We start from the raw sequence: 20,643 nt of genomic DNA, 5'->3' as shown, positions 1-20,643 counted from the left end.
AAAGATTTATCATTTTTATGTGCATTGGTGTTTTGCCTGCATGTATGTCTGTGTGAAGGTGCCAGTTCCTCTGGAGCAAGCTAGAGACAGTTGTAAGCCTCTATGTGGGTGCTGGGAATTGAACCAGTTCCTCTTAAAAAGCAGCCAATGCTCTTAACCATTGAGCCATCTCTTCAGCCCCAAGACTTTTATTAATTTGGTTTTACATTGGTGATGTAGGTAGGCCAAAATTCTTTGTATATACATGACCTCCTAAGTTGAAGTGCACTGGCCTTAGCTTTTAATTTGTACTTTTTTTCTTGTTGAGGTTCATATAAATTATGGAAACTTGCTTAAAGTAAAACCAAAACAATTTTAGAAATTGAAGGTTGAAGATACATTTCTTTGCAGCTGACTGCAGTGCAGATAATTTTAAGTTGTAATCAGGCACAAAGAAGTGCATGTATTTCTCCCCTCCCTCTTTCCTTTAAATCAGTGCCAGGGATCAAATCCAAGGCCCTGTGAATTCTAGGCAGACACAATCTCTGACCTCCACTCCAGCCCCTACACAATGCTTTTTCATGTTCTGTAACATCCATTGTCATGTTTCCTTCCTTTCTAATCATATGTTTATTTTCTTGTGACTTGTAAAATTGTACTATGGGGGGTTGGAGTGGAGACTTCACCCATATCTTAAGAACCATGCAAACAAAAGAGAAGGACATGTAAAGAAAACAAAACCAAAGCAATTTGAAAGTACTACAGTTTATGTATTAGTGTTAGTGAGTTGTAGATAACGAACTTGATAGGGGTCAAGTCTTTCTTCCAGCAAATGTTGTGTTTATATTGCATTAACAGAATCTGGAAGATAGACGTGAGGAAGAAAACAGATGGTACCTGTCCTCATGGAATTTATACTGTGGGCAGGGATGTGACAGTAAATAATTTAAAATTATAGGCGAAGAACAGCAACTTCATAATGGAAGGGACAACGGGATGTGTGTGTGGGTGTGCGCATGTGTGCATGCTGAGGGAGAGAAGAGGTTTGCATTAGGAGCTTATTGAGAGCCTTACAGGAACTGACGAGCATATGCCTGTAGTCTCAGCCCTTAGGAGGCAGAGGCAGAGGAGATGGATCAAAGTAGGGAAGCTGGTTAGCAAGAACATTTTGAGAATTTTTTGGTGAGGCTTTTGAGTCTGTGGACATGTGAGTATGTTTGCAGGAACAGGGTGTGTGTGTGTGTGTTTGTAGGCTACAGGCTAATGTCATATCTCTCTCAATTGCTCTCCATCCTTTTTTTTGAGACAGTGTTTCTCACTGAACTTGGTTGGAGCTTACTGATTCAGCCAGACTGGATGGCCACCAAGCCTTAGGAATCCTGTCTCCATCTCCCCAATGTTGGGATTATAGGTGCATACTGCTATGCCTGGCTTTTATGTGGGTGCAAGGAATCTTAACTCAGGTCCTCATGCTTGCATGGCAGACACCTATTGGTCGAGCCATCTTGCTATCCCCTTGGTAAAGATTTTTCTCTACCCCATGTACTGAGGGTTGTATCAGCGCTTTGCACATGTTAAGCAACTTGTGGCTATAACATCCTTAACATCCTACTATCGAGCTAGCTCCCTAGCTACTGCCACCCCCCCCCTCCTCTCTCTGTCTCGCTTGTTCCTGTTGTTTTTTACTTTATTTTGAAGCAGGGTCTCTCACTAAGTTACCTAGCCTGGACTTAAACTCAGTTGGCCTTCAACCTGTTGATTCTCCCATCTCTCAACAAGGCCTGTTTTGAAGGTTTTTAACTTTATGCCCAAAGTAATGGAAAACTTCTGGGGGGGGGAGGGGAGTAGGAGGAGAGATGGTTAAGAAAAGAGAACAGTTATCCATCTAGCTTGTTGTTTAAAAGCAAAGATGTAAAAGTTCAAGGTCCACCTCAGCTACATAGCAAGCTCGAGGGTAGATTGGATACTAAAGGTCCTGTCTCAAAACCAAAACAACAACAAACAACCCCAACAACAAATAAAAGCAGTTCTTTGGAACTGGGTGTGTTTGCGGCAATTCTTTGGAGGCTGTTTGCACTGTGAACTAGAATGCCGACTTGAACTGTAGTTAGGTACAGATCAGACAGGTAGTAGTTTGTGAAAACAGGGAGAGGCGTGCGTGCATGGAATGAGTGCCAGGAGCCACCGCTTTCCCTGTGTTAATACCAGATTCTCAGAAGAGCTCCAGACATGGCTGTGCTGTTACCATTATAGAGATGAGGAAGCCGAGGCTCATTGCTCCCTGATTCTTGGCTTGAGTCGGTGGCTGTTTGGTGCCATACCATAACTGAGATAGGAAATTGAGAGTGGGGTGGAGGCCTGTCAAGCTGGATTTCAGACATGTTGAACTTGAAGTGTCTTACAATCAAGTGGGCATTTGGATCAAATGTATAGATTTGGTGGGAGGGGTAGAAGAGGAGGAGAGAGGGGTCTCCATGTTAGGTTTTTTTTTGAAGATGACATATTGGGTTATAGAGAGGGAAAGTATAGAACTAGGAAAGGAGTTTCTGTAGGAAGGGAAGGCCCAGCGGGTGAGAAGAGGGCAGATGTAGATGACATGGCATGTGTTCTGTGCTAAGTGTGTAGACTTTATTCTTAAAAAAAATAGCTTTGGGAGGGTTTAATGTTTCGGCTTACTGAACTTTAGATGTCTGCGGGAAATTCAGGATGGCCTTATTTCCTCTCCCCTTATCTTCTTTACATTTCTCTCTTCCTCTTTCTCCTCCCGTTCTCGCCTTCGTCTGACTCATCCCTGTGTAGTCCAGCATGGTTTCATGTACACGATGTGCATGTATGAGTCTGGTGTGTATGTCATCTTCAGATTAGAGGTCAGAGGACAACTGTCAAGGAGTCACCTGTCTCCTTCCTCCGTGAGTGTCTTGGAAGAAAGCTCACATTGCAGGCACCTGCCTTTGCCCACTGAGCTGTCTTACCTCCTGACCCTGTCTAAGGACAGCTTTCTGCACAAAGTCCTCCTCTTCAGAAGTCCTCTCGCCTTGTCAACATGGGTGACTTCTGGTTGGTGGCAGTCTCTCCAGGGCTGGAGAGGAGAACACTATATTATATGTGTGGCAGAGGAGTGGACCCTGGTTCTGTGAATGTCGGTTAGGACTGAATTAGCCTTTGAGAGGCGGGAAACAGCGCGGTTTCGGTCTTTGATCAGCTACAGTGTTTTCATGTATGCTGGTGGTAAGCTTTGCATCGTGAACCCTGTGGTCATTCTTGCTTTCTTTCCATGTAGGTATGGCATCACAGCTGCAGGTGTTTTCCCCCCCATCAGTGTCATCGAGTGCCTTCTGCAGTGCGAAGAAACTGAAAATAGAGCCCTCTGGCTGGGATGTTTCAGGACAGAGCAGCAACGACAAATATTATACCCACAGCAAAACCCTCCCAGCCACACAAGGGCAAGCCAGCTCCTCTCACCAGGTAGCAAATTTCAATATTCCTGCTTACGACCAGGGCCTCCTCCTCCCAGCTCCTGCAGTGGAGCATATTGTGGTAACAGCTGCTGATAGCTCAGGCAGTGCCGCTACGGCAACCTTCCAAAGCAGCCAGACCCTGACTCACAGGAGCAACGTTTCTTTGCTTGAGCCATATCAAAAATGTGGATTGAAAAGAAAAAGTGAGGAAGTCGACAGCAACGGTAGTGTGCAGATCATAGAAGAACATCCCCCTCTCATGCTGCAAAACAGAACTGTGGTGGGTGCTGCTGCCACGACCACCACTGTGACCACGAAGAGCAGTAGTTGTAGCGGAGAAGGGGATTACCAGCTGGTCCAGCATGAGACCCTTTGCTCTATGACCAACAGCTATGAAGTCTTGGAGTTCCTAGGCCGGGGGACATTTGGACAGGTGGCAAAGTGCTGGAAGCGGAGCACCAAGGAAATTGTGGCGATTAAGATCTTGAAGAATCACCCTTCCTATGCCAGACAAGGGCAGATTGAAGTGAGCATCCTTTCCCGCCTAAGCAGTGAAAATGCTGATGAGTATAATTTTGTCCGTTCTTACGAGTGTTTCCAGCACAAGAATCACACCTGCCTTGTGTTTGAGATGTTGGAGCAGAACTTGTATGATTTCCTAAAGCAGAACAAGTTCAGCCCGCTGCCACTCAAGTACATCAGGCCAATCTTGCAGCAGGTGGCCACAGCCTTGATGAAGCTGAAGAGTCTGGGTCTCATTCATGCTGACCTCAAACCTGAAAACATAATGCTGGTTGATCCAGTTCGCCAGCCCTACCGAGTAAAGGTCATTGACTTTGGTTCTGCTAGTCACGTTTCCAAAGCTGTGTGTTCAACCTACCTGCAGTCACGCTACTACAGGCAAGTGCAAAATCCAGAGAATTGTCCTCGTGTTTAACATGCATAGCATAGAAATCTAACTATACTACCCAGGAGTCTACTTATTTCTAGATTCCAAGATGGGAGCAGCGTTTGTTTTAGCTCTTTACATGTATATATGGCATTTCTGTAAGTAACATGCTTTTCTTGCTGAAATCCTCGTTAGTACTAGAAAAATGAGCTCAAATTTCATTCTGAAGGTTGTTGCTAGCTGAATTGTACTAGTATCTGGCTCTTTCTTGACTGCCATTACACCTGACTTTTCCCACTTAAAGGACATCTGGGCAGATGCTGCAGGGGTTTCTTTAGCTCATACCTTGGCATGTAAATGTCTTGGGAACACCTTTAGATTTAACCTAGCAGCAGTTTATTCTTATTAGATGATTGCTGTGATCTTCTGTTTGAACATCTCTACAATATTTTGAATTTATTTAGTTATCCTAGGATAGCCTGACCTAAGTACATTATTGATTTATCTTTCTAGAGTAGTACTTCCAATACAAGGCTCTTTTATTATTTTAAATTCTTGTAACAGTACTTACATTGGTATACACAATTTTGTGTGTTTTATAACCAAGGCTTTAAAAATATGCTCTTACTTCTTAGATCTTTATTTTACCTAGTTATTGATCTTAAGAATCTGATGCTTAATTTAATAACATAAATAGCATATTGATTGTACAACCATTCAGTCAAGAAATGAAACATGAACAAGTGTATGTAGCTCAAACACAGGACTTGCCTAGCCTGCATGAGGCTGAGTTTAATGCCTCCCCACACCAGAAATAGGTAACTATAAAATACATATTTATGTGTATTCTCTTAGGGGCGTGTGTGTGTGTTTGTGTCTTTTTGGTGGGGGAGACAAGGTCTTAGTATATAGCCTTGTTTGGCCTGGAACTTGCTGTGTAGATCAGGCTGGAATTGAACTCACAGCGATCTGCCTATTAGGATTAATAGATTTGTTATCTATTTTCTTTGAATTTTATTTATTTTATGTGTATGGGTGTTGTTAGTATGTATGTCTGTGTACTAAGAGTGTGCCTGGTCCCCACAGAAGCTAGATCCAGTCCTCTGCAATGAAGTTACAGATGGGTATGACCTGCCATGTAGGAACTGGGAATTGAACCCAGGTCTTCTAGAAGAATAGTCAGTGCTCATAACCACAGAGTCATCTCTCCAGCTCCATCCCTAGATCTTAATGATGTATGATTTTGAGGTTAATCTATTCTGTAGCACCCAGCAAGGATGTCATTCCTTCTGTTGAGAAATCTCATTGTGTGAATATGCCACATTTTGTTTATCCATTTGTTGATAGGCTTTTGGGTTGTTATTACCTTTCAGCTCTTGTGAATGATGCTGCTTTGAACACTGCTGTACATGTATCTAAATTCATATTTTTAGGCTTTTCAGTTGTAGACTTGGGGTAGACTTGCTAGATCATAGGGAGTCGTGAGTAGCTTTGAGAAGCTATTAACTTGCGGGGAGGCTGTGCTCCTATATTCCTCCCAGCAGTGAAGGAAAGTTCCAGTTTCTTCATGTTTCCTCCAACACTTGTTATTTTCTATATATTTTTAAAGTAGCTATCTTTATGGGTATAAAGTGGTATCACAGGTAGTTTTATGTTTTCCTAATCAGTGATACTGACATTTTTCATGTCCTTGTTTTATACCTTATACTTTTTTTGTTGAGATACTTAATTCAGGTCCTCCACCCAGATTTTCAGTTGGTTTTGTTGTTATGTTTTAGATATTAAAAATATATATTCTAGGCATTAAGAGATATGATTTGCAAATATCTTGTATCCTTTTACAGTTTTTGAATCTCTTGCTAGTGTTTGATACACAAATCTTTTGACCCTTGTTTATTCTTCAGGTGTCATGCATTACAAACCCATCATTGTGGAGTTTATCTCTTGTTTTCTTCTACAAATCTTAGACTTTTAGCTCCTACATTTATCTATTTAAGTTCGAGTTAATTTATTTTTATGACAGGTTTTTGCTGTATAACTGTGGTTGACCTGGCGCTCACTTGGTAGCTCAAGCTGGCTTTGAACTCAGCAGTCTCCTTCCTGGCTCAGCCTCCTGAATACTTGGATTGCAGGCATGGGCTACCACCCCTTGTTCATTTTTTTGTTTTTGTTTTTTGAGACAGGGTTTCTCTGTAGCTTTGGATCCTGTCCTGGAACTAGCTTTAGTAGACCAGGCTGGACTCAAACTCACAGAGATCCGCCTGCCTCTGTCTCCTGAGTGCTGGGATTAAAGACATGTGCCACCACTGCCCAGCTCCTTTGTTCAATTTTTATTGTTTAAAGTAATGCCTAATTTAATTCTTTTGCATGTGACTATTTCACACAAAGTCCTTTGCTCTAAAGACTGTCGGTTCCCCCAGTGAATGGTCTTGGCACCTTTGTCAAGTTAATTCGACCATATATTTAAGAGTTTATTTCTGTGTCCCATACAGTTAATCTCTGTATGTCTATCTAAGCAGTGGTTCTCAACCTGTGGGGCACGACCGCTTGGGTGGTCGAATGAGCCTTTCACAGGGGTCGTATATCAGATATCCTGTATATCAGAAATTTATATTATAACAGTAGCATAATTACAGTTGTGAAATAGCAGTGAAAATAATTTTATGGTTGGGTTCACAACAACATGAGAAACCATATTAAAGGGTCACAACATTAGGGAGATTGAGAATCATTGGTCTATAGGATAGATTTTTCTATTTTTTCCTTCCAATCATAGTATTTAATAATAATAACATTGACATCGCAATTTTTGGGGGGTAATGCAGTACTGACAGCTTAATGATAGTTTTTTAATCCATCCTCACTTTTAAAAAAATCTTTATGGTTTTATAAAACTATGACATGTTTTGTTTGAAATGAGGCAAAGGAGCTCGCAGGGCCAGTGGTTTCCAGTGTCATCCTGCTCCTGCAACCCAGGCTGATGTTGAAATTTTTCACTTCAGTTTACTTATTTATGACTTGGGAGATTTAGGCTCCAACTGCATTTGCTTCTGCTACTCCCCTTTGAGCACCCCTCCCCCATACAGTACAAATGCACCGCAAGCTTACAGGTGTGCTAAAGAGCTCCCTGCCCCACTTCCATCTCTGAGGCCGGGGAGGTGAGAGCCCAGCAGCTCAGGCAGGAGCTTCTCAGCTCTGAGCCGGTCCTTGGTGTGCAGGTGTTCATTAACCGTTTGTGTGCCCTCTCAGAGATAGCCAGGCAGTTTTAAAACAAAACGGCAGAACAAAAGGGGATGCAGGATATTTTATGAAATCATTTTTGATAGGATTTTTACATAGAGACTAACAGTGATTGATTTTTAGTATTAGGCTACTAAATCTGTATACTTTTTCCTTTTCCTTTTGGTTTTGATCTTATAAAAAAATTAAGGTTTTCTAAGTTTTAAAGTATTCTACAAAGCTACTTATGAATTTGGTTGTTGGCTTTAAGAATAATTTCAAGGGGAAGTAATTGTACTTCTTAAGTGTTTTCTGTTCCCACGCCATCATTGCAAGCAGCTCAGCATCAGGGGTTGTGGCTCGGCCTAGGATTCACCTGTGTGCTGTGTTGTCTTATAGGAATACTTGATAACAAGCATGAGCAGGTAGAAGAGCTGTGCAGGCAGCCCTCCCTCATCCCTGGTTTTGTCCTCAGTGGGCCCTGAGTATCCTCATATCTCTTTGTTGCCACCCCAGCCTCCCCCCCCCCCTTTTTTTTGTCTTTGTCTTTTGCAAACCTTTAGCCGGGAAAGCTACCTTCAAATCCAGCCTTCTTATCACTCTTTGAAGTTTACATTGCTTTGTCCCAATGTTAAACATACCCAGATACTACCATTTGGCAGAAATTTGCCGCACTTAGCCATAGGCATGGCTAAATGATCCAGGCAGTGGAAATGTTGGAAAGCTGCTGTCTTTGGGGCTGGAGTTTTAGGGACAGAGGTCTGCCGCACTTGCAGCTGTAGGACTTTGCTCTTCCATACAAACTAGCCAGCATTTGTCTCAAGCTTAGATCACTCTGTTGTTTATGGGTGGACACTGCAGAGAAGAAAAGTATAGCTTAATTTATCCTACACAAACAATCTGATTTCCTGTAACAGTGAAACTGCAGTTTCAATCTAATGCAGATGCAGGAAGTTGGACTTTATGTAACATCTCTAGTCTGGTAAATAAGTAGGTTTGGTGCCTCAGCTAAGGGAAGAAAGAAACTGAATGTTCATGAAAACAACCAAAGAATGATTTGTACTCAGCTTGCCGTGGGTGCCAGTAACTAGGGCTTTATGACCTTGGAGGAGCTTTTCAAAATTGGGAAATGAACGTGCAGGGACTGCTGTTTCTGCCATTTGGCTATTTTAATTAGTACCTTTAGTGTTTGTGCTTTAAGAATGGGGTTGTATATCCTCTACGGCAATGGCTCTCAACTGTCTGAATGCTGTGACTAAAAATACCATTCCTCATGTGGTAGTGACCCTCAGCCATAAAATTATGTTGTTGTGGCCTGGAGGAATGGCTCAGCCCATTAGAGGCTAGGCTCACAACCAAAAATATAAGAGTTCAGTTCCCAGCACCCACGGCTATCCCTCCAGGTACCTTAAAAAATTGTTATTGCTACTTCATAACTATAATCTTGCTACTGTTATGAATCATAAATATCTCTTATGCAGATATCCAACATGCAAATCCTGTAAGGTCTGAGACTCACCGGTTGAGAACCACTGTTAGAGAGAGACCCATTACTTCAAAGCACAATTAGTAGCATTTTCCTTGAAATAAATACTGCCGAGTTTGGTTGGTCAGTGATGTAACTCAGTGGTGGAGCAGTTGCCTAGCGAAGGCAAGGCCCTGGGTTCAGTCTTCATGGGTGGGGGGGGACAAAAACAAAAAACAGTTGTGCTTTCAGGCGGATCTCTGAGTTTGAGTCCAGCCTGGTTTACAAAGCGAGTTCCAGGAGGGGCTCCAAAGCTACACAGAGAAACCCTGTCTCAAAAAACCAAAACAAACAAAATACTGCCAAGTTTGTTGTTGTCATCTCTAGCTTTTTCCTACACTTGAGTACCCAGTCTTTTATTGCCTTATGTGTATTACAATGTTATGACTGGAAACAGACCAGATAAGTAATTATCTAACTCATCCTTCATTTTTTTCCCTTCCTTTCTTCCTCTTTTATTTAATTTTGAGACAGTACCTCATGGTGTAGCCTGGGCTGGCCGGCCTTGACCCTTCAGTCTTTGTGCTTCTGTTTCTTCAGTGCTGGGGTAACAGTGTGTGCCTGGTTCGGCCTTCTTACACACAGCAGAACCAGGGTTTCCATGTCCGTAGACTTTTTCCAGTACTGAGGATCAGATTCAGGACTAGTGCATGTTAAAAATGCCCCCTACACCGAACTACCCCTCCAACCCCTCCAAAGACTTTATATTAAGACTGGAGAGTCTAAAGGAGGCCTAGAGGAAAATACAGTGAGAATAATTTCAACAATTGAAATCTCAATTTAGAGGTGCTGTCATTGTTTGGTAAAAGGGAAGACACTTCATTCACTAACTAGAGGTTGAGTATGTTTAGGCCCAGTGATGAGAAGCCCCTGCTGCAGCTTTCTTTCCTTTCCTCTTCCTTTCCTTCTTGCACCCCCTTTCTTCTTTCTTCTTCCTCCTCCTTCTTCTACCCCCATCCACTTTTTTATTTGTTTACTTGTCATTAGTTTAAATCCATGAGGTTTTTTTAGTACTTGTCTTTGTGTAAGGGAAGAGTTGCTATCTTGTGAATTTTCTCTGAGAGCTGTTGGCTGCTTTTGTCATTCCAGAACCAGGGACCCGAGGAAAAACAGACTGCAGCCGACCTTCACTGTTTGTTTTGCTTTTTTTTTTTTTTTTTAAATGAGGCTGGAATTAGTGTTTTCCTTAATTTCTTTGACACTTCAAGCTGTGTTATTTTAAAGAAGTTAAAAACTGGGCTGGCCCACTATTCCCTCCTGATCTACCTTTTCAAAAATGTCTTTCTGTAAGGTAGGACTGCTAAAACCTCCGGGTTCTTAGTCGATGCTTTGGAATGTTCTCAGCCCAGTTTTTATTTCGGCACCAAGCCATGTGCGCTCGCCCTGCCAGCTATTTCTGGCGCTGTCGTGAACTTGGAAATTGATGTTGCTGCTCACTGAAAGTAAGACATTTCCTCCCCCTTTTTTTTCAATTTTAGAAAAGCTTTTATATTTTTGGGGGGGTACTCCTATTCTCAGCTTTATTAATTCTCCTAAGAACATGCTATAGTGGTTGAAATTTAATTGAATTTTGGAATTCCATCAGTCGTAAACGGCTGAAGTTACTTTCAACATCACACATTACTTTTCTTCCTTCTTTCTTTTTCTTTTGTAAGACAGTTTCTGGAACTGCCATGTAGACCAGGTGGGCCTCAGGTTTGCAGTGGTTGTCTTGGTGGACCACTGTATTTGTGCAGGCGTGATGACTGAGGGTTGGGGTTCCTATCAGACACTGCAAAAGCTGCTAATATTTGCTCTGCTCTGTCTGGCAGAATGAGTCTGAACAGGCCTAAATTTTTTGCTATTTCAGGGTAAGGATCGAAAATGTCTTAGAATCTGTAGAGTCGTATAACTTACCTGTTTCCTAAGGGTGTTGATCTTTAATTACCTGTAGAAGCTATTTTTTGGGGTAGGGGGGAATATCCTAGGCAAGCCATGGTGATGCATGCCTGTAGTTCTAGGGCTTGGGAGACCAAGATAGGAGAAACCCAGGTGTCAAGCCTGGGTTATAAAATGAGTTCAAGGCCAAGTGGGACTACATAGCAAGACCCTGTCTCAGAATACTAAAAGAGCAGACAGTCAAAACCCAACAACAATATAACCAATGAATCTTTCTCAAGCAACTCAACACCCACACACAGCATAACAATAATCATGTGTTTCCCTAAAACCAAAATTTGGAAAACTTAGGCAGTCTGTGAGGATGCATGTCCAGTTAGAGGCTCTTCGTGGATTCTGCTTTGTTGTTTCCTCTTAGATGAGGGTGTGTATCAGGAATATATTTTCAGACCCCAAATTCTATGGAAGAAAAGGACATTTTTAGAGAAAGTGATGAAGGTTCAGATCGTAGATCCAGTCTGCCCAGGTGCCATCATTTAGTAGTGTAGACAAATAATTTAACCTCCGTTTCTTCATCTGTCAAATGAAGATAGTGCTTTATCTCTTCAATCCTAAGCTGCTCTGATTGGCTCCAAGATGCAGCATTATGCCCCACATGAAAGGAGCAGCATTGCCTCTAACCCGAGATATATCTTCATTTGTAAAACGGTAGAAAATAAAAACATAGCCAGGCAGTGGTGACACGCACCTTTAATCCCAGCACTCGCGAGGCAGAGGCAGGCGGATCTCTGAGTTCGAGGCCAGCCTGGTCTACAGAGTAAGTTCCAAAGCCACAGAGAAACCCTGACTTGAAAAAGAAAAAAAAAAAGTGAAAACATATGCAACTTAAGAATTGCTGACGTGCAGCAATGCTATGATTCAGCATTTCTGAAGACTTTAGAGGTACACAGCATACAGTGCACACTGTCATTTATCATCATGACTGTATTCATGTTACCTGTTCTCATTCACCTGCTCAACCTTTGTTGTTGGAGAATCAAATCAACCCATTGCATATGCTCTACTCCTAAGGTCTACTCCTAAACGTTATCATGTCTTTTTAAATCTATTTTCTCCTAATTTTATTTTTCAATATTTGCGAGTTGAGATTTTAGTGTTTTGTTTGTTTTTCATTTTTTATGGGGGAAATAGATATATATGGAGATCATGGGATAACTTTTTCAGGTTGGTTCTTTCCTTCTACCATGTAAATTTTGGGGCTAGAACTCAGGTCCACAGGCTTGGTTTACCCTTTATCCACTGCATATAGTTTTTTAGTCATACTTTGAGAAAAGTCCACTTATGCATACCACCCTTCCAAGTAAGTTAATGAAGGTGAGGATGTAGCTAGTATGTATTTAATTCCGGGGTGTGCTGAGAGCCATCCTTGCTCTATCACTTACTGTAGTTTAGGCAACTCTCTCCTTGTCTCAGTTTCCTGTTCTGTCAGTGGGAATAGTAATTTCATTTCAGATGTGTTTGCCTATAGAATACTCTTAGTTTATGGATTATTGGACTTGAAGCATTAATGAAAATCAAATTTCTAAAAAAAAAGTAGAGTTGCCGGGCGGTGGTGGCGCACGCCTTTAATCCCAGCACTTGGGAGGCAGAGGCAGGCGGATCTCTGTGAGTTCGAGGCCAGCCTGGTCTACAAGAGCTAGCTCCAGGACAGGCTCTAAAAATAAAGCTGCAGAGAAACCCTGTCTCGAAAAACCAAAAAAAAAAAAAAAAGATTGGTTAATGTATTTAGCCAATTTAATATGCTTACTTAGAGTATTACTACAGAGATATTAATGTATCAGTTGTGGGCGCTATCATGAACTCTGGTGGGGTTGTTGGATACATAGATTGTGTTCTGTATTACCTTTCTGCAGTTCGAAACTTCTGAATTTTTTTTCAAGACGGCATTCCTCTGTTTTGTTCTGACCGTCCTGGAACTCACTCTGTAGATTAGAGACCTGCCTGTCTCTGAGTGCTGGGATTAAAGACATGTGCCACCACTAACTGGCTAAAGCTTCTGAATTCAAGTTCTGACTGTGTAGTTATGTACTGATGGTTTTCAGTTTCCTTAAACAAATGTTCTTGTTGCTGATACTGCAACAGAATTTAGTCACCATCCATAGTTAATTTCCCCAATTAATGTTTGCTATTTTACCTTATGTCTTTGTATTTTGCCAGAGCTCCTGAAATTATTCTTGGATTACCATTCTGTGAAGCTATTGACATGTGGTCACTGGGCTGTGTGATAGCGGAGCTGTTCCTGGGATGGCCTCTTTATCCTGGTGCTTCAGAGTACGATCAGGTAAGAGTGCTTGTTTGAATGAACTTGGAGAGCAACACAAACTCAGACTGCACAGGTCCACACATACATACAAAGAGTGCTTCTTTAACAACTTGAAGAAACAGACCACACAACGTAGGAATATTGAAAAAAATTAAGGGTGTTGTAAGTCCAAAATATAGATGTGGACAAATAATCTATTATATTGATACCTTCCAAAAATATGTATAAATCTATTCTTTTTTATTAATATAGTTACATTCCTCCCCCTTACAAATCTATCCTGTCAGTTCCCTCTTTTTGGTTTTTTGAGACAGTGTTTCTCTTTGTAACAGCTTTGTAGATCAGGTTAGCCTTGAAATCAGAGATACAGATCTACCTGCTTCTGCCTCTGGTGTGTGCAGTAATTGTTGTTTAGCTTGGCTTGTTTCTAGCTGGCTTTGCTAGCTTGAATTATCCCATCTACCTTTTCCCTTTGGAGTTTTACCTTTCTTCTTTTGTTTGTTTTTTGTTTTTCAAGACAGGGTTTCTTTAACAACCCTAGCTGTCCTGGAACTAGCTCTTGTAGACCAGGCTAGTCTTGAACTCACAGAGATCCTCCTACCTCTGCCTCCTAAGTGCTGGGATTAAAGGCGTGCACCACCACCACTCAGCCTTTTACCTTTCTTTATTCTATATTAACTTCTTATTATTCTGTGGCTGGTTGTGTAGCTGAGTGGCTGCTCCTAGTGTCCTCCTCTCTTCCTTTCCTCAATCTTCTTTCTATTTATTCTCTGCCTGGCAGCCTCGCCTATCCATCTCCTGCCTAGTTATTGGCTGTTCAGCTTTTGATTAGACCAATCAGGTATTTTAGGCAACAAAAAGTAACAGCTTCACAGAGTTAAACAAGTGCAACATAAAAAGAATGTGACACACCATTAACCAAATATTCCATAGCATAAACAGAACAAATCTTCAGGTAATATTCCACAACAGTGTGCAACTATCACCCAGCCACAAATTTATTCTTAAAAGGTTAAAGCTTTCCAAAAACTTAAACATAAGACCATACATGTTGTCATTCTTTTTTTGGAGACAAGGTCTCTTTGCATAGAGCCCTGACTGTCCTGGAACTCACTATGTCGACCAGGCTTGCTTCTGCCTCCTGAGTGATAGGATTAAAGGAGTGTTCCACCAAGCCCAGCCTTGATGCCATTCTTAACCAGATCTCAATCATTACAGTATAGTGCTAACTCATAATTTGGTGTTTGCTGTGCTATTGTAGTTATTTTGCAGTCACTCTTGATGTTGACCCACTGAACTCAAGATTGGCAAGCATCTACTTACAGTGCTGCATACTGCTAATCATTTCTGCTTAAGGTAGCCAAGAAAACTTGATCTCTTGTGCTTCTTGTGCATTTTTCACAAATAAATATGTGTTAATAATACGTTTATGGCTTTGCTAAGGTTTCTGGTCAACGCTAGGCTATTAGTAATTAAGTCTTAGGGGATCCAAAATAATCAGGTTGGAGATATAGCTCAGTGGTAGAGCACTTACTAACTAACATCTTGAGAGGGCAAAATTCGATACCCAGCCTTCATGTGGGGAAGTTACATACAAATTTTGACTATAAGGATGAAGTGTTGTTGCCTTAACCCTGTGTTCTTTAAGGGCTGGTCATCTGTTTTTACTAGTGCAATAGATTCTAGAGAAATAAATGTGCTAGCAAAGTTTTTAGATAGAGAAAAAAGGAATCTAATTGTTACTGAAAATTGGTGCCTCCCAGCACTTGGAAGGCAGAGGTGTTGCAGGCTGCTAGTTCGTTCCCAGTTGCTCAGTCCCAAAATAATCACACAGAAAGTATATTATTTGTAATACTGTTTGGCCAATATCTTAAATGTATTGCTAGCTAGTTCTTATATCCAAAACTAACCCATTTCTCATTGACTCCACCTTCTTTCTCCCAGCATTCAGTTTAGTTTTCCTGCCTACCTCTATTCTGCTAAGCCACTCTCCAAAACAGCTTTATTCATTAACCAATAAAAGCAACACATTTACATAAGAACTTCCCACACCACATGGGAAGGTGGATCTCTGCATTTGAAGCCAGCCTGGTCTACAGAGTAAGTTCTAGGACAGCCAGGGCTACACAGAAAAACCCTGTCTTAAAAAACAAAAACAAAAATAATTTCTCCTACTGTCCATTTGGTCTAAAGTTGTGTTTTTCTGTCTACAATAAAGAAGGACTTTATCTATATTATATATGGTTGGCATTTTTCTGGCTCTGTACTGATCAACTCTAGTCAACTGTGTCTTGTGAGTTAAGATAGAAGTAAAGTTTCATTGGAGCTCTGGGAGTAAACTTCAGCTCACTCAGAACTGCTATTATTTATTATTTTATTTTATACACAGCTCAGAACAAAGTAACTGAACACATTAGGTTTCAGAAGCTATGCTACGGATTAGGTGTCTTAAGTAGGTTTTATGAGAACAGTCGTCATGAAACTTTTTTGAACTTATGTGGAGACTGGCCATAGACTCCCAGTCGTTTGGGCTGGCTCTCGAGCACTGGGACTCTAGGTGCGCACCACTTTGTCTAGGTGTGCACCACTTTGTCTAGGTGCGCACCACTTTGTCTAGGTGTGCACCACTTTGTCTAGGTGCGCACCACTTTGTCTGACTTAGAGCTGCAAATGCTGCCCCTGTGTTAAGCTGACAAGCTATAGAAGACAGGATGCTGTTTCCTTAAAAAAAATCCATTAAAGCTTCGCTATGGAAATATTTGAATTCCATTTCTTGCCCTCCACAATATCGGCGGCGCTTTAAGAGTAGAGACTTGCATTCTACTAGTCTGTCATCCACTGACACCACCACACCCTGCACACAACAGACACAAGTTTTGTCTTGTTTTTGAGGAATTTGTAATTAGAAGGTAAAAAAGAGCAAAACATTGTTTTCTCTTAGCTTAGAATTCTGTCTCATTTTTGAACTGTCTTGGAATAAATTATAAAATAGGTTACTCATAAGTAACTTGTTATGTTGTTCTTTGTATGTTTTTAATCTTTCCTACCTCGTAATAATGGCTTTCTAATTTAGAAGAAGAAAGTATGAGGGCTAGGATATGATGCAAGTCCATAATCGGGATTGAACCAGAGCATTGATTCTCAGTTCTCAGTCCATCCTGGACCCTCTGAGAGGCTAATGAAGCTTAGATCCTCACCCCCGAAATACACACACATGTTGGGGGCTGTGGACCCCCAGGCCCCGAATTTCTTTTAAACAACTTGTTTTGCTTGCAGCTGCTCTGAGCAAAACAACTTGTTTTTGTGTTTGCAGCTGCTCTGAGCAGGAGAGCCTCAGGAATTCCTGATGGCAGGGGAGTGGTTTCTGGTGGGTTTGGGTTGGGTATGGCTATCCGTTAAGGATCCTTATATAAGCTGCCCTGGAACACAATAAAGGGGGCATTCTTGGCATTCTTTCATGTGTTTAAACCTCCAACTGCAGATGGTCCTGTAGTGCAGGTGTTACGCTACAGGCGTGGTACCGTAGTACATGTAGTAGTACACGGATAGCACACACACATTGTCTTTATAAAACTTGAGGGGACTCATGGATCCTGCTCCACCCAATCACAGCCTCCAGGAATGCAGTTCTTAGTCCAGCTATTCAGTTGCACTGGTTCAAGCTTAGCAACAGATCAGTGTAAATTTCCTAGGAAGTGGAAGCACGTACAATTGGCTTTAGAAGCTGAGATAGCCATCAGAGCTTTCCTTGTAAAGAAAAAGGATCTGGTCCTTTTGGAAGTGTCTGTGTAATATGTTGATGGGTGATAGGAGAAGTAGTTTGCCTGTGCTGAGTAAATAGGATGCTACTGGGGAGCAGTAGTTTATCTTGGTGCATCTGGGTAATAAAAAAGGATTCATGCAATAGGGTCCAGCTAAGTTTTTTGTTTTGTTTTTATAAAAATAACTTTATAGAGTTAGAATTCACATGCTATACATATCAACCATTTGAAGTGTACAGATTGATGGGTTTTTAGTATGTTTACAGTAATGTACAATAGTTACCAATTTTAGAACATTCTGTCATTCTGTAATAACACCTAGTATCAATGCCTATTTTCTTCCAAACTCCTCAGTTTCTCTTACCGCTACACAAATACTAAGATATTTTTTCTCTATGTAAATTTGCCCTCTCTGTCATATCATAAATATTCATCACATAGAAAGTGTGGAGCTCTGTGATAGACTTATTTTACTTGTATCAGAACATCATTTTTTTGGCTAAATGAAGTTCCATTGTGTATATACCACCTTTTGTTTATCTGTTAGTAGCAATATACATGGTTACTTTTTTTTTGCCTATCGTGAATAATGCTTCTGTGAACATTGGTATGCAAATATCAAAATCTAGAGCTGGAGAGTTGGCTCAGAGATTAAGAACACTGGCTGTTCTGGCTAGAGTTGATTTCAGTGTAAAAGCTTTTGATATATTTTCCACTTGAAATTGATGTTTGATGGTTTTGATTTTTCCAGATTCGTTATATTTCACAAACACAAGGCCTGCCAGCTGAATATCTTCTCAGTGCTGGAACTAAAACAACCAGGTTCTTCAACAGAGATCCTAATTTGGGGTACCCACTGTGGAGGCTTAAGGTGTGTCTTCCTTACAACTTTAAAATTAGGTTTTAGTTAATAATTTCTTGACTTAGAGGAAGGAAAGTGTGGGAAGGGGATATATTTGTAGGAGAAAACCCTTTGGAAAATGATTTTATTACATCTATTATGTCTTATGCATGTGTAAAAATCAAGATAATGAGCCAGTTCAGCTGGTTGAGATTGTGCTGCATATTTAGGGAGAGTCATGCTCAGTAAGTGTGGAGCTAGAGAAACATAATGACTCTTATAGGGAATTCTCACTAGCACAGTAAGACAACCTCATTTTCTAACGTTCACATCAGGCCTTAGAGATTTTCCTGAAATAAGAGTCTGTTTTTAATACTGAGCTTTCTCCTTCAGTGTGAGAAATCAGTTAACCTCCTGACACTCTGCCTCTGAGCCGGTTAAACAGTATTGGGGTCTGTGTCCATGTCCAAGAATCTGTAAGAGGAAATGGTTACATCCCATTCACCTGACCGTGCGCTGTGTGGCATCACTGCTGCCATGCCTGTTTGGCACAGTTGAAAGGACGCCCCATCTCTCCACTGTAGGATTCTCAGGTTCTATCTTTGCCATCTATAGTTGACAAGGCAACAATACAATCTCTTTGTGTTCTGCCTTCAGATTAAAATAAAAATGGAAATAATGTAGAGTTCTTTAAAAATCTGTGTTTTATAGACACCTGAGGAACATGAATTGGAGACTGGAATAAAGTCAAAAGAAGCCCGGAAGTACATTTTTAACTGCTTAGACGACATGGCTCAGGTGAGTGTCGAGCCGAGAGAGGCGGGGCTGGCGTGCTGCTTCAGTCAGAGACACGTGTTGAAGGATCATACCTGCTAACATTTTGCTACGTGTTAAAAGAACATTTGAATTCTAGTAGTGCATACTTTAAAGATACTTGATTGAGCTTCTGTAGCCCAAATACACCGCACTAAAACAATATTCTCGGATCTGAAGCTCTTTGTGCACCAAGTGATACTAAAAATGTCCAGATTTTGGATTTCATTTGGGGTTTTGGTGTCAGGGCTGTTCAACTAGTAAAGTATGTGCAAGTATTCCAAATCTTTTTGGTTTTTAAGACAGGGTTTCTCTGTGTAAAAGTCCTGGCTGTCCTGGAACTTGCTTTGTAGACCAGGCTGGCTTCAAATTTACAGAGATTCATCTGTCTCTGCCTCACTCGGATTAAAGGCGTGCACCACTACTACCTGGCTATCAATTTCCAAAATCTTAAGGCTCTAAAATAGGCCCAAGCATTTTCAGCCTGTGTCTATTTCTCCCTTGCTTTTGCTCACTGGGTCTTGTTTCATGCCGTTATTTTAGAGTAATATTTATAAAGGTTTCTTTCTTGTCCCATTTTCTCTACCAAAATAAAAATTGCATAAGAGCTCACATTTACTGAGAATGCTTATTATGTTCCAAATTTAAACATTTTGTACTGTGCCATTTAATCTTTTCAATGATAGAAACTTGTATATTTCAATAATTTTTTGCTTAATTATTTTAAGCAATAATTTTAATGCCATGAATTAGCTCGGCTCTGTTGTACCCCACACACAGAGGAGTTTCTGCCTGAGGAAATTATTATTCTGTAATCAAATTTCATTTCCCCAGGTTTCTCTTTTCTGAAATGCTAGTATTAAATATCTGTTTTCTCTGTTTTGGAGAGAAAAGCAGACAGAGTAAATTTTTAATCTACTATTAAACTTAAGTGAAGGAATATGTTTCTAATTTTCTTTGGAAGGTAAATATGTCTACGGACTTAGAGGGAACAGACATGTTGGCAGAGAAGGCAGATCGGAGAGAATACATTGATCTCTTAAAGAAAATGCTGACGATTGATGCAGATAAGAGAGTCACTCCTCTGAAAACTCTTAACCATCAGTTTGTGACAATGTCTCACCTTCTGGATTTTCCACACAGTAACCAGTGAGTATGGTACCATCTGGGGACTTTTGCCATGATGTGGCTCTTGGTTGAACTGCCATTCTATGTGGGAGCTATCAAGTTGGTTGTAACTTTGGCCTGTGTATTTGGTTCACTGATGCTTTTCTTTCTTACTGAAAAGTTGTGTGACTTAAAGAGAAGGCTTTATCTTTCTTCTTGTTACCATAAAAAGCCTTTTTTTCTTGGAATATTTGTAAGAAATACTTTGTTTCATGTTTGTCTTGAGTTTTTTGTTATTTAAATTTCAGCATTCATTCAATCATTTTTTTAATCTTTTTCAGCGTTAAGTCTTGTTTCCAGAACATGGAGATATGCAAGCGGAGGGTTCACATGTATGACACAGTGAGTCAGATCAAGAGTCCCTTCACTACACATGTTGCTCCAAATACAAGCACAAATCTAACCATGAGCTTCAGCAACCAGCTCAACACAGTGCACAATCAGGTACTCAGGGAATGATTGGGGAGCTCAAGCCGAAATAGGGCAGAAGGCAGTAAGGCAAAGAGACCAGTCCTTGGGTTTGTGTGTGTGTGTGTGTGTGTGTGTTTGTTTTTATTGTTTTGTTTTGTAACTTCTTAAGCATTTTCTATTTGAGGGCCTGAGCAAGTTGGCTCAGCAGATAAAAGTACTTGCCATGCAAGCCTGTGACCTCTGTTTCATCATGAGAATTCACAGTTGAAGGAGAAAACTGATTCCCAAAAGTTTCTTCAGCCTGTGAAACACACATACCCACACTACAAGTATTATTATGCACATTCATACTCAATAGTAATGAAGGTCAGTTCTGAGA

At 40.9% G+C, this 20,643-nt stretch overlaps 1 protein-coding gene across 3 annotated transcripts in view; it reads left to right on the top strand.

Moving 5' to 3' along the window:
* The window catches only part of Hipk1 (homeodomain interacting protein kinase 1), a 48,962-nt gene that overhangs the window by 7,828 nt on the left and 20,491 nt on the right, over positions 1 to 20,643 (top strand). For 2 of the 3 annotated variants that reach the window (XM_038310887.1, XM_038310885.1), the window contains exons 2-7: positions 3,260 to 4,337; positions 13,166 to 13,289; positions 17,784 to 17,903; positions 18,585 to 18,671; positions 19,651 to 19,835; positions 20,135 to 20,297. In XM_038310887.1, the coding sequence (XP_038166815.1) occupies positions 3,262 to 4,337; positions 13,166 to 13,289; positions 17,784 to 17,903; positions 18,585 to 18,671; positions 19,651 to 19,835; positions 20,135 to 20,297 (1,755 nt within the window). In that variant the 5' untranslated portion in view covers positions 3,260 to 3,261. The remainder of the gene's footprint in view (positions 1 to 3,259; positions 4,338 to 13,165; positions 13,290 to 17,783; positions 17,904 to 18,584; positions 18,672 to 19,650; positions 19,836 to 20,134; positions 20,298 to 20,643) is intronic. The other variant, XM_038310886.1, reaches the window with a different exon arrangement.

Source organism: Arvicola amphibius, chromosome 14 (assembly GCF_903992535.2).
Source record: "Arvicola amphibius chromosome 14, mArvAmp1.2, whole genome shotgun sequence".
Classification (NCBI taxonomy): domain Eukaryota; kingdom Metazoa; phylum Chordata; class Mammalia; order Rodentia; family Cricetidae; genus Arvicola; species Arvicola amphibius.
The sequence above is the reverse complement of the archived record's forward strand: the minus strand, read 5'-3'. Positions and strand labels throughout refer to the sequence as shown.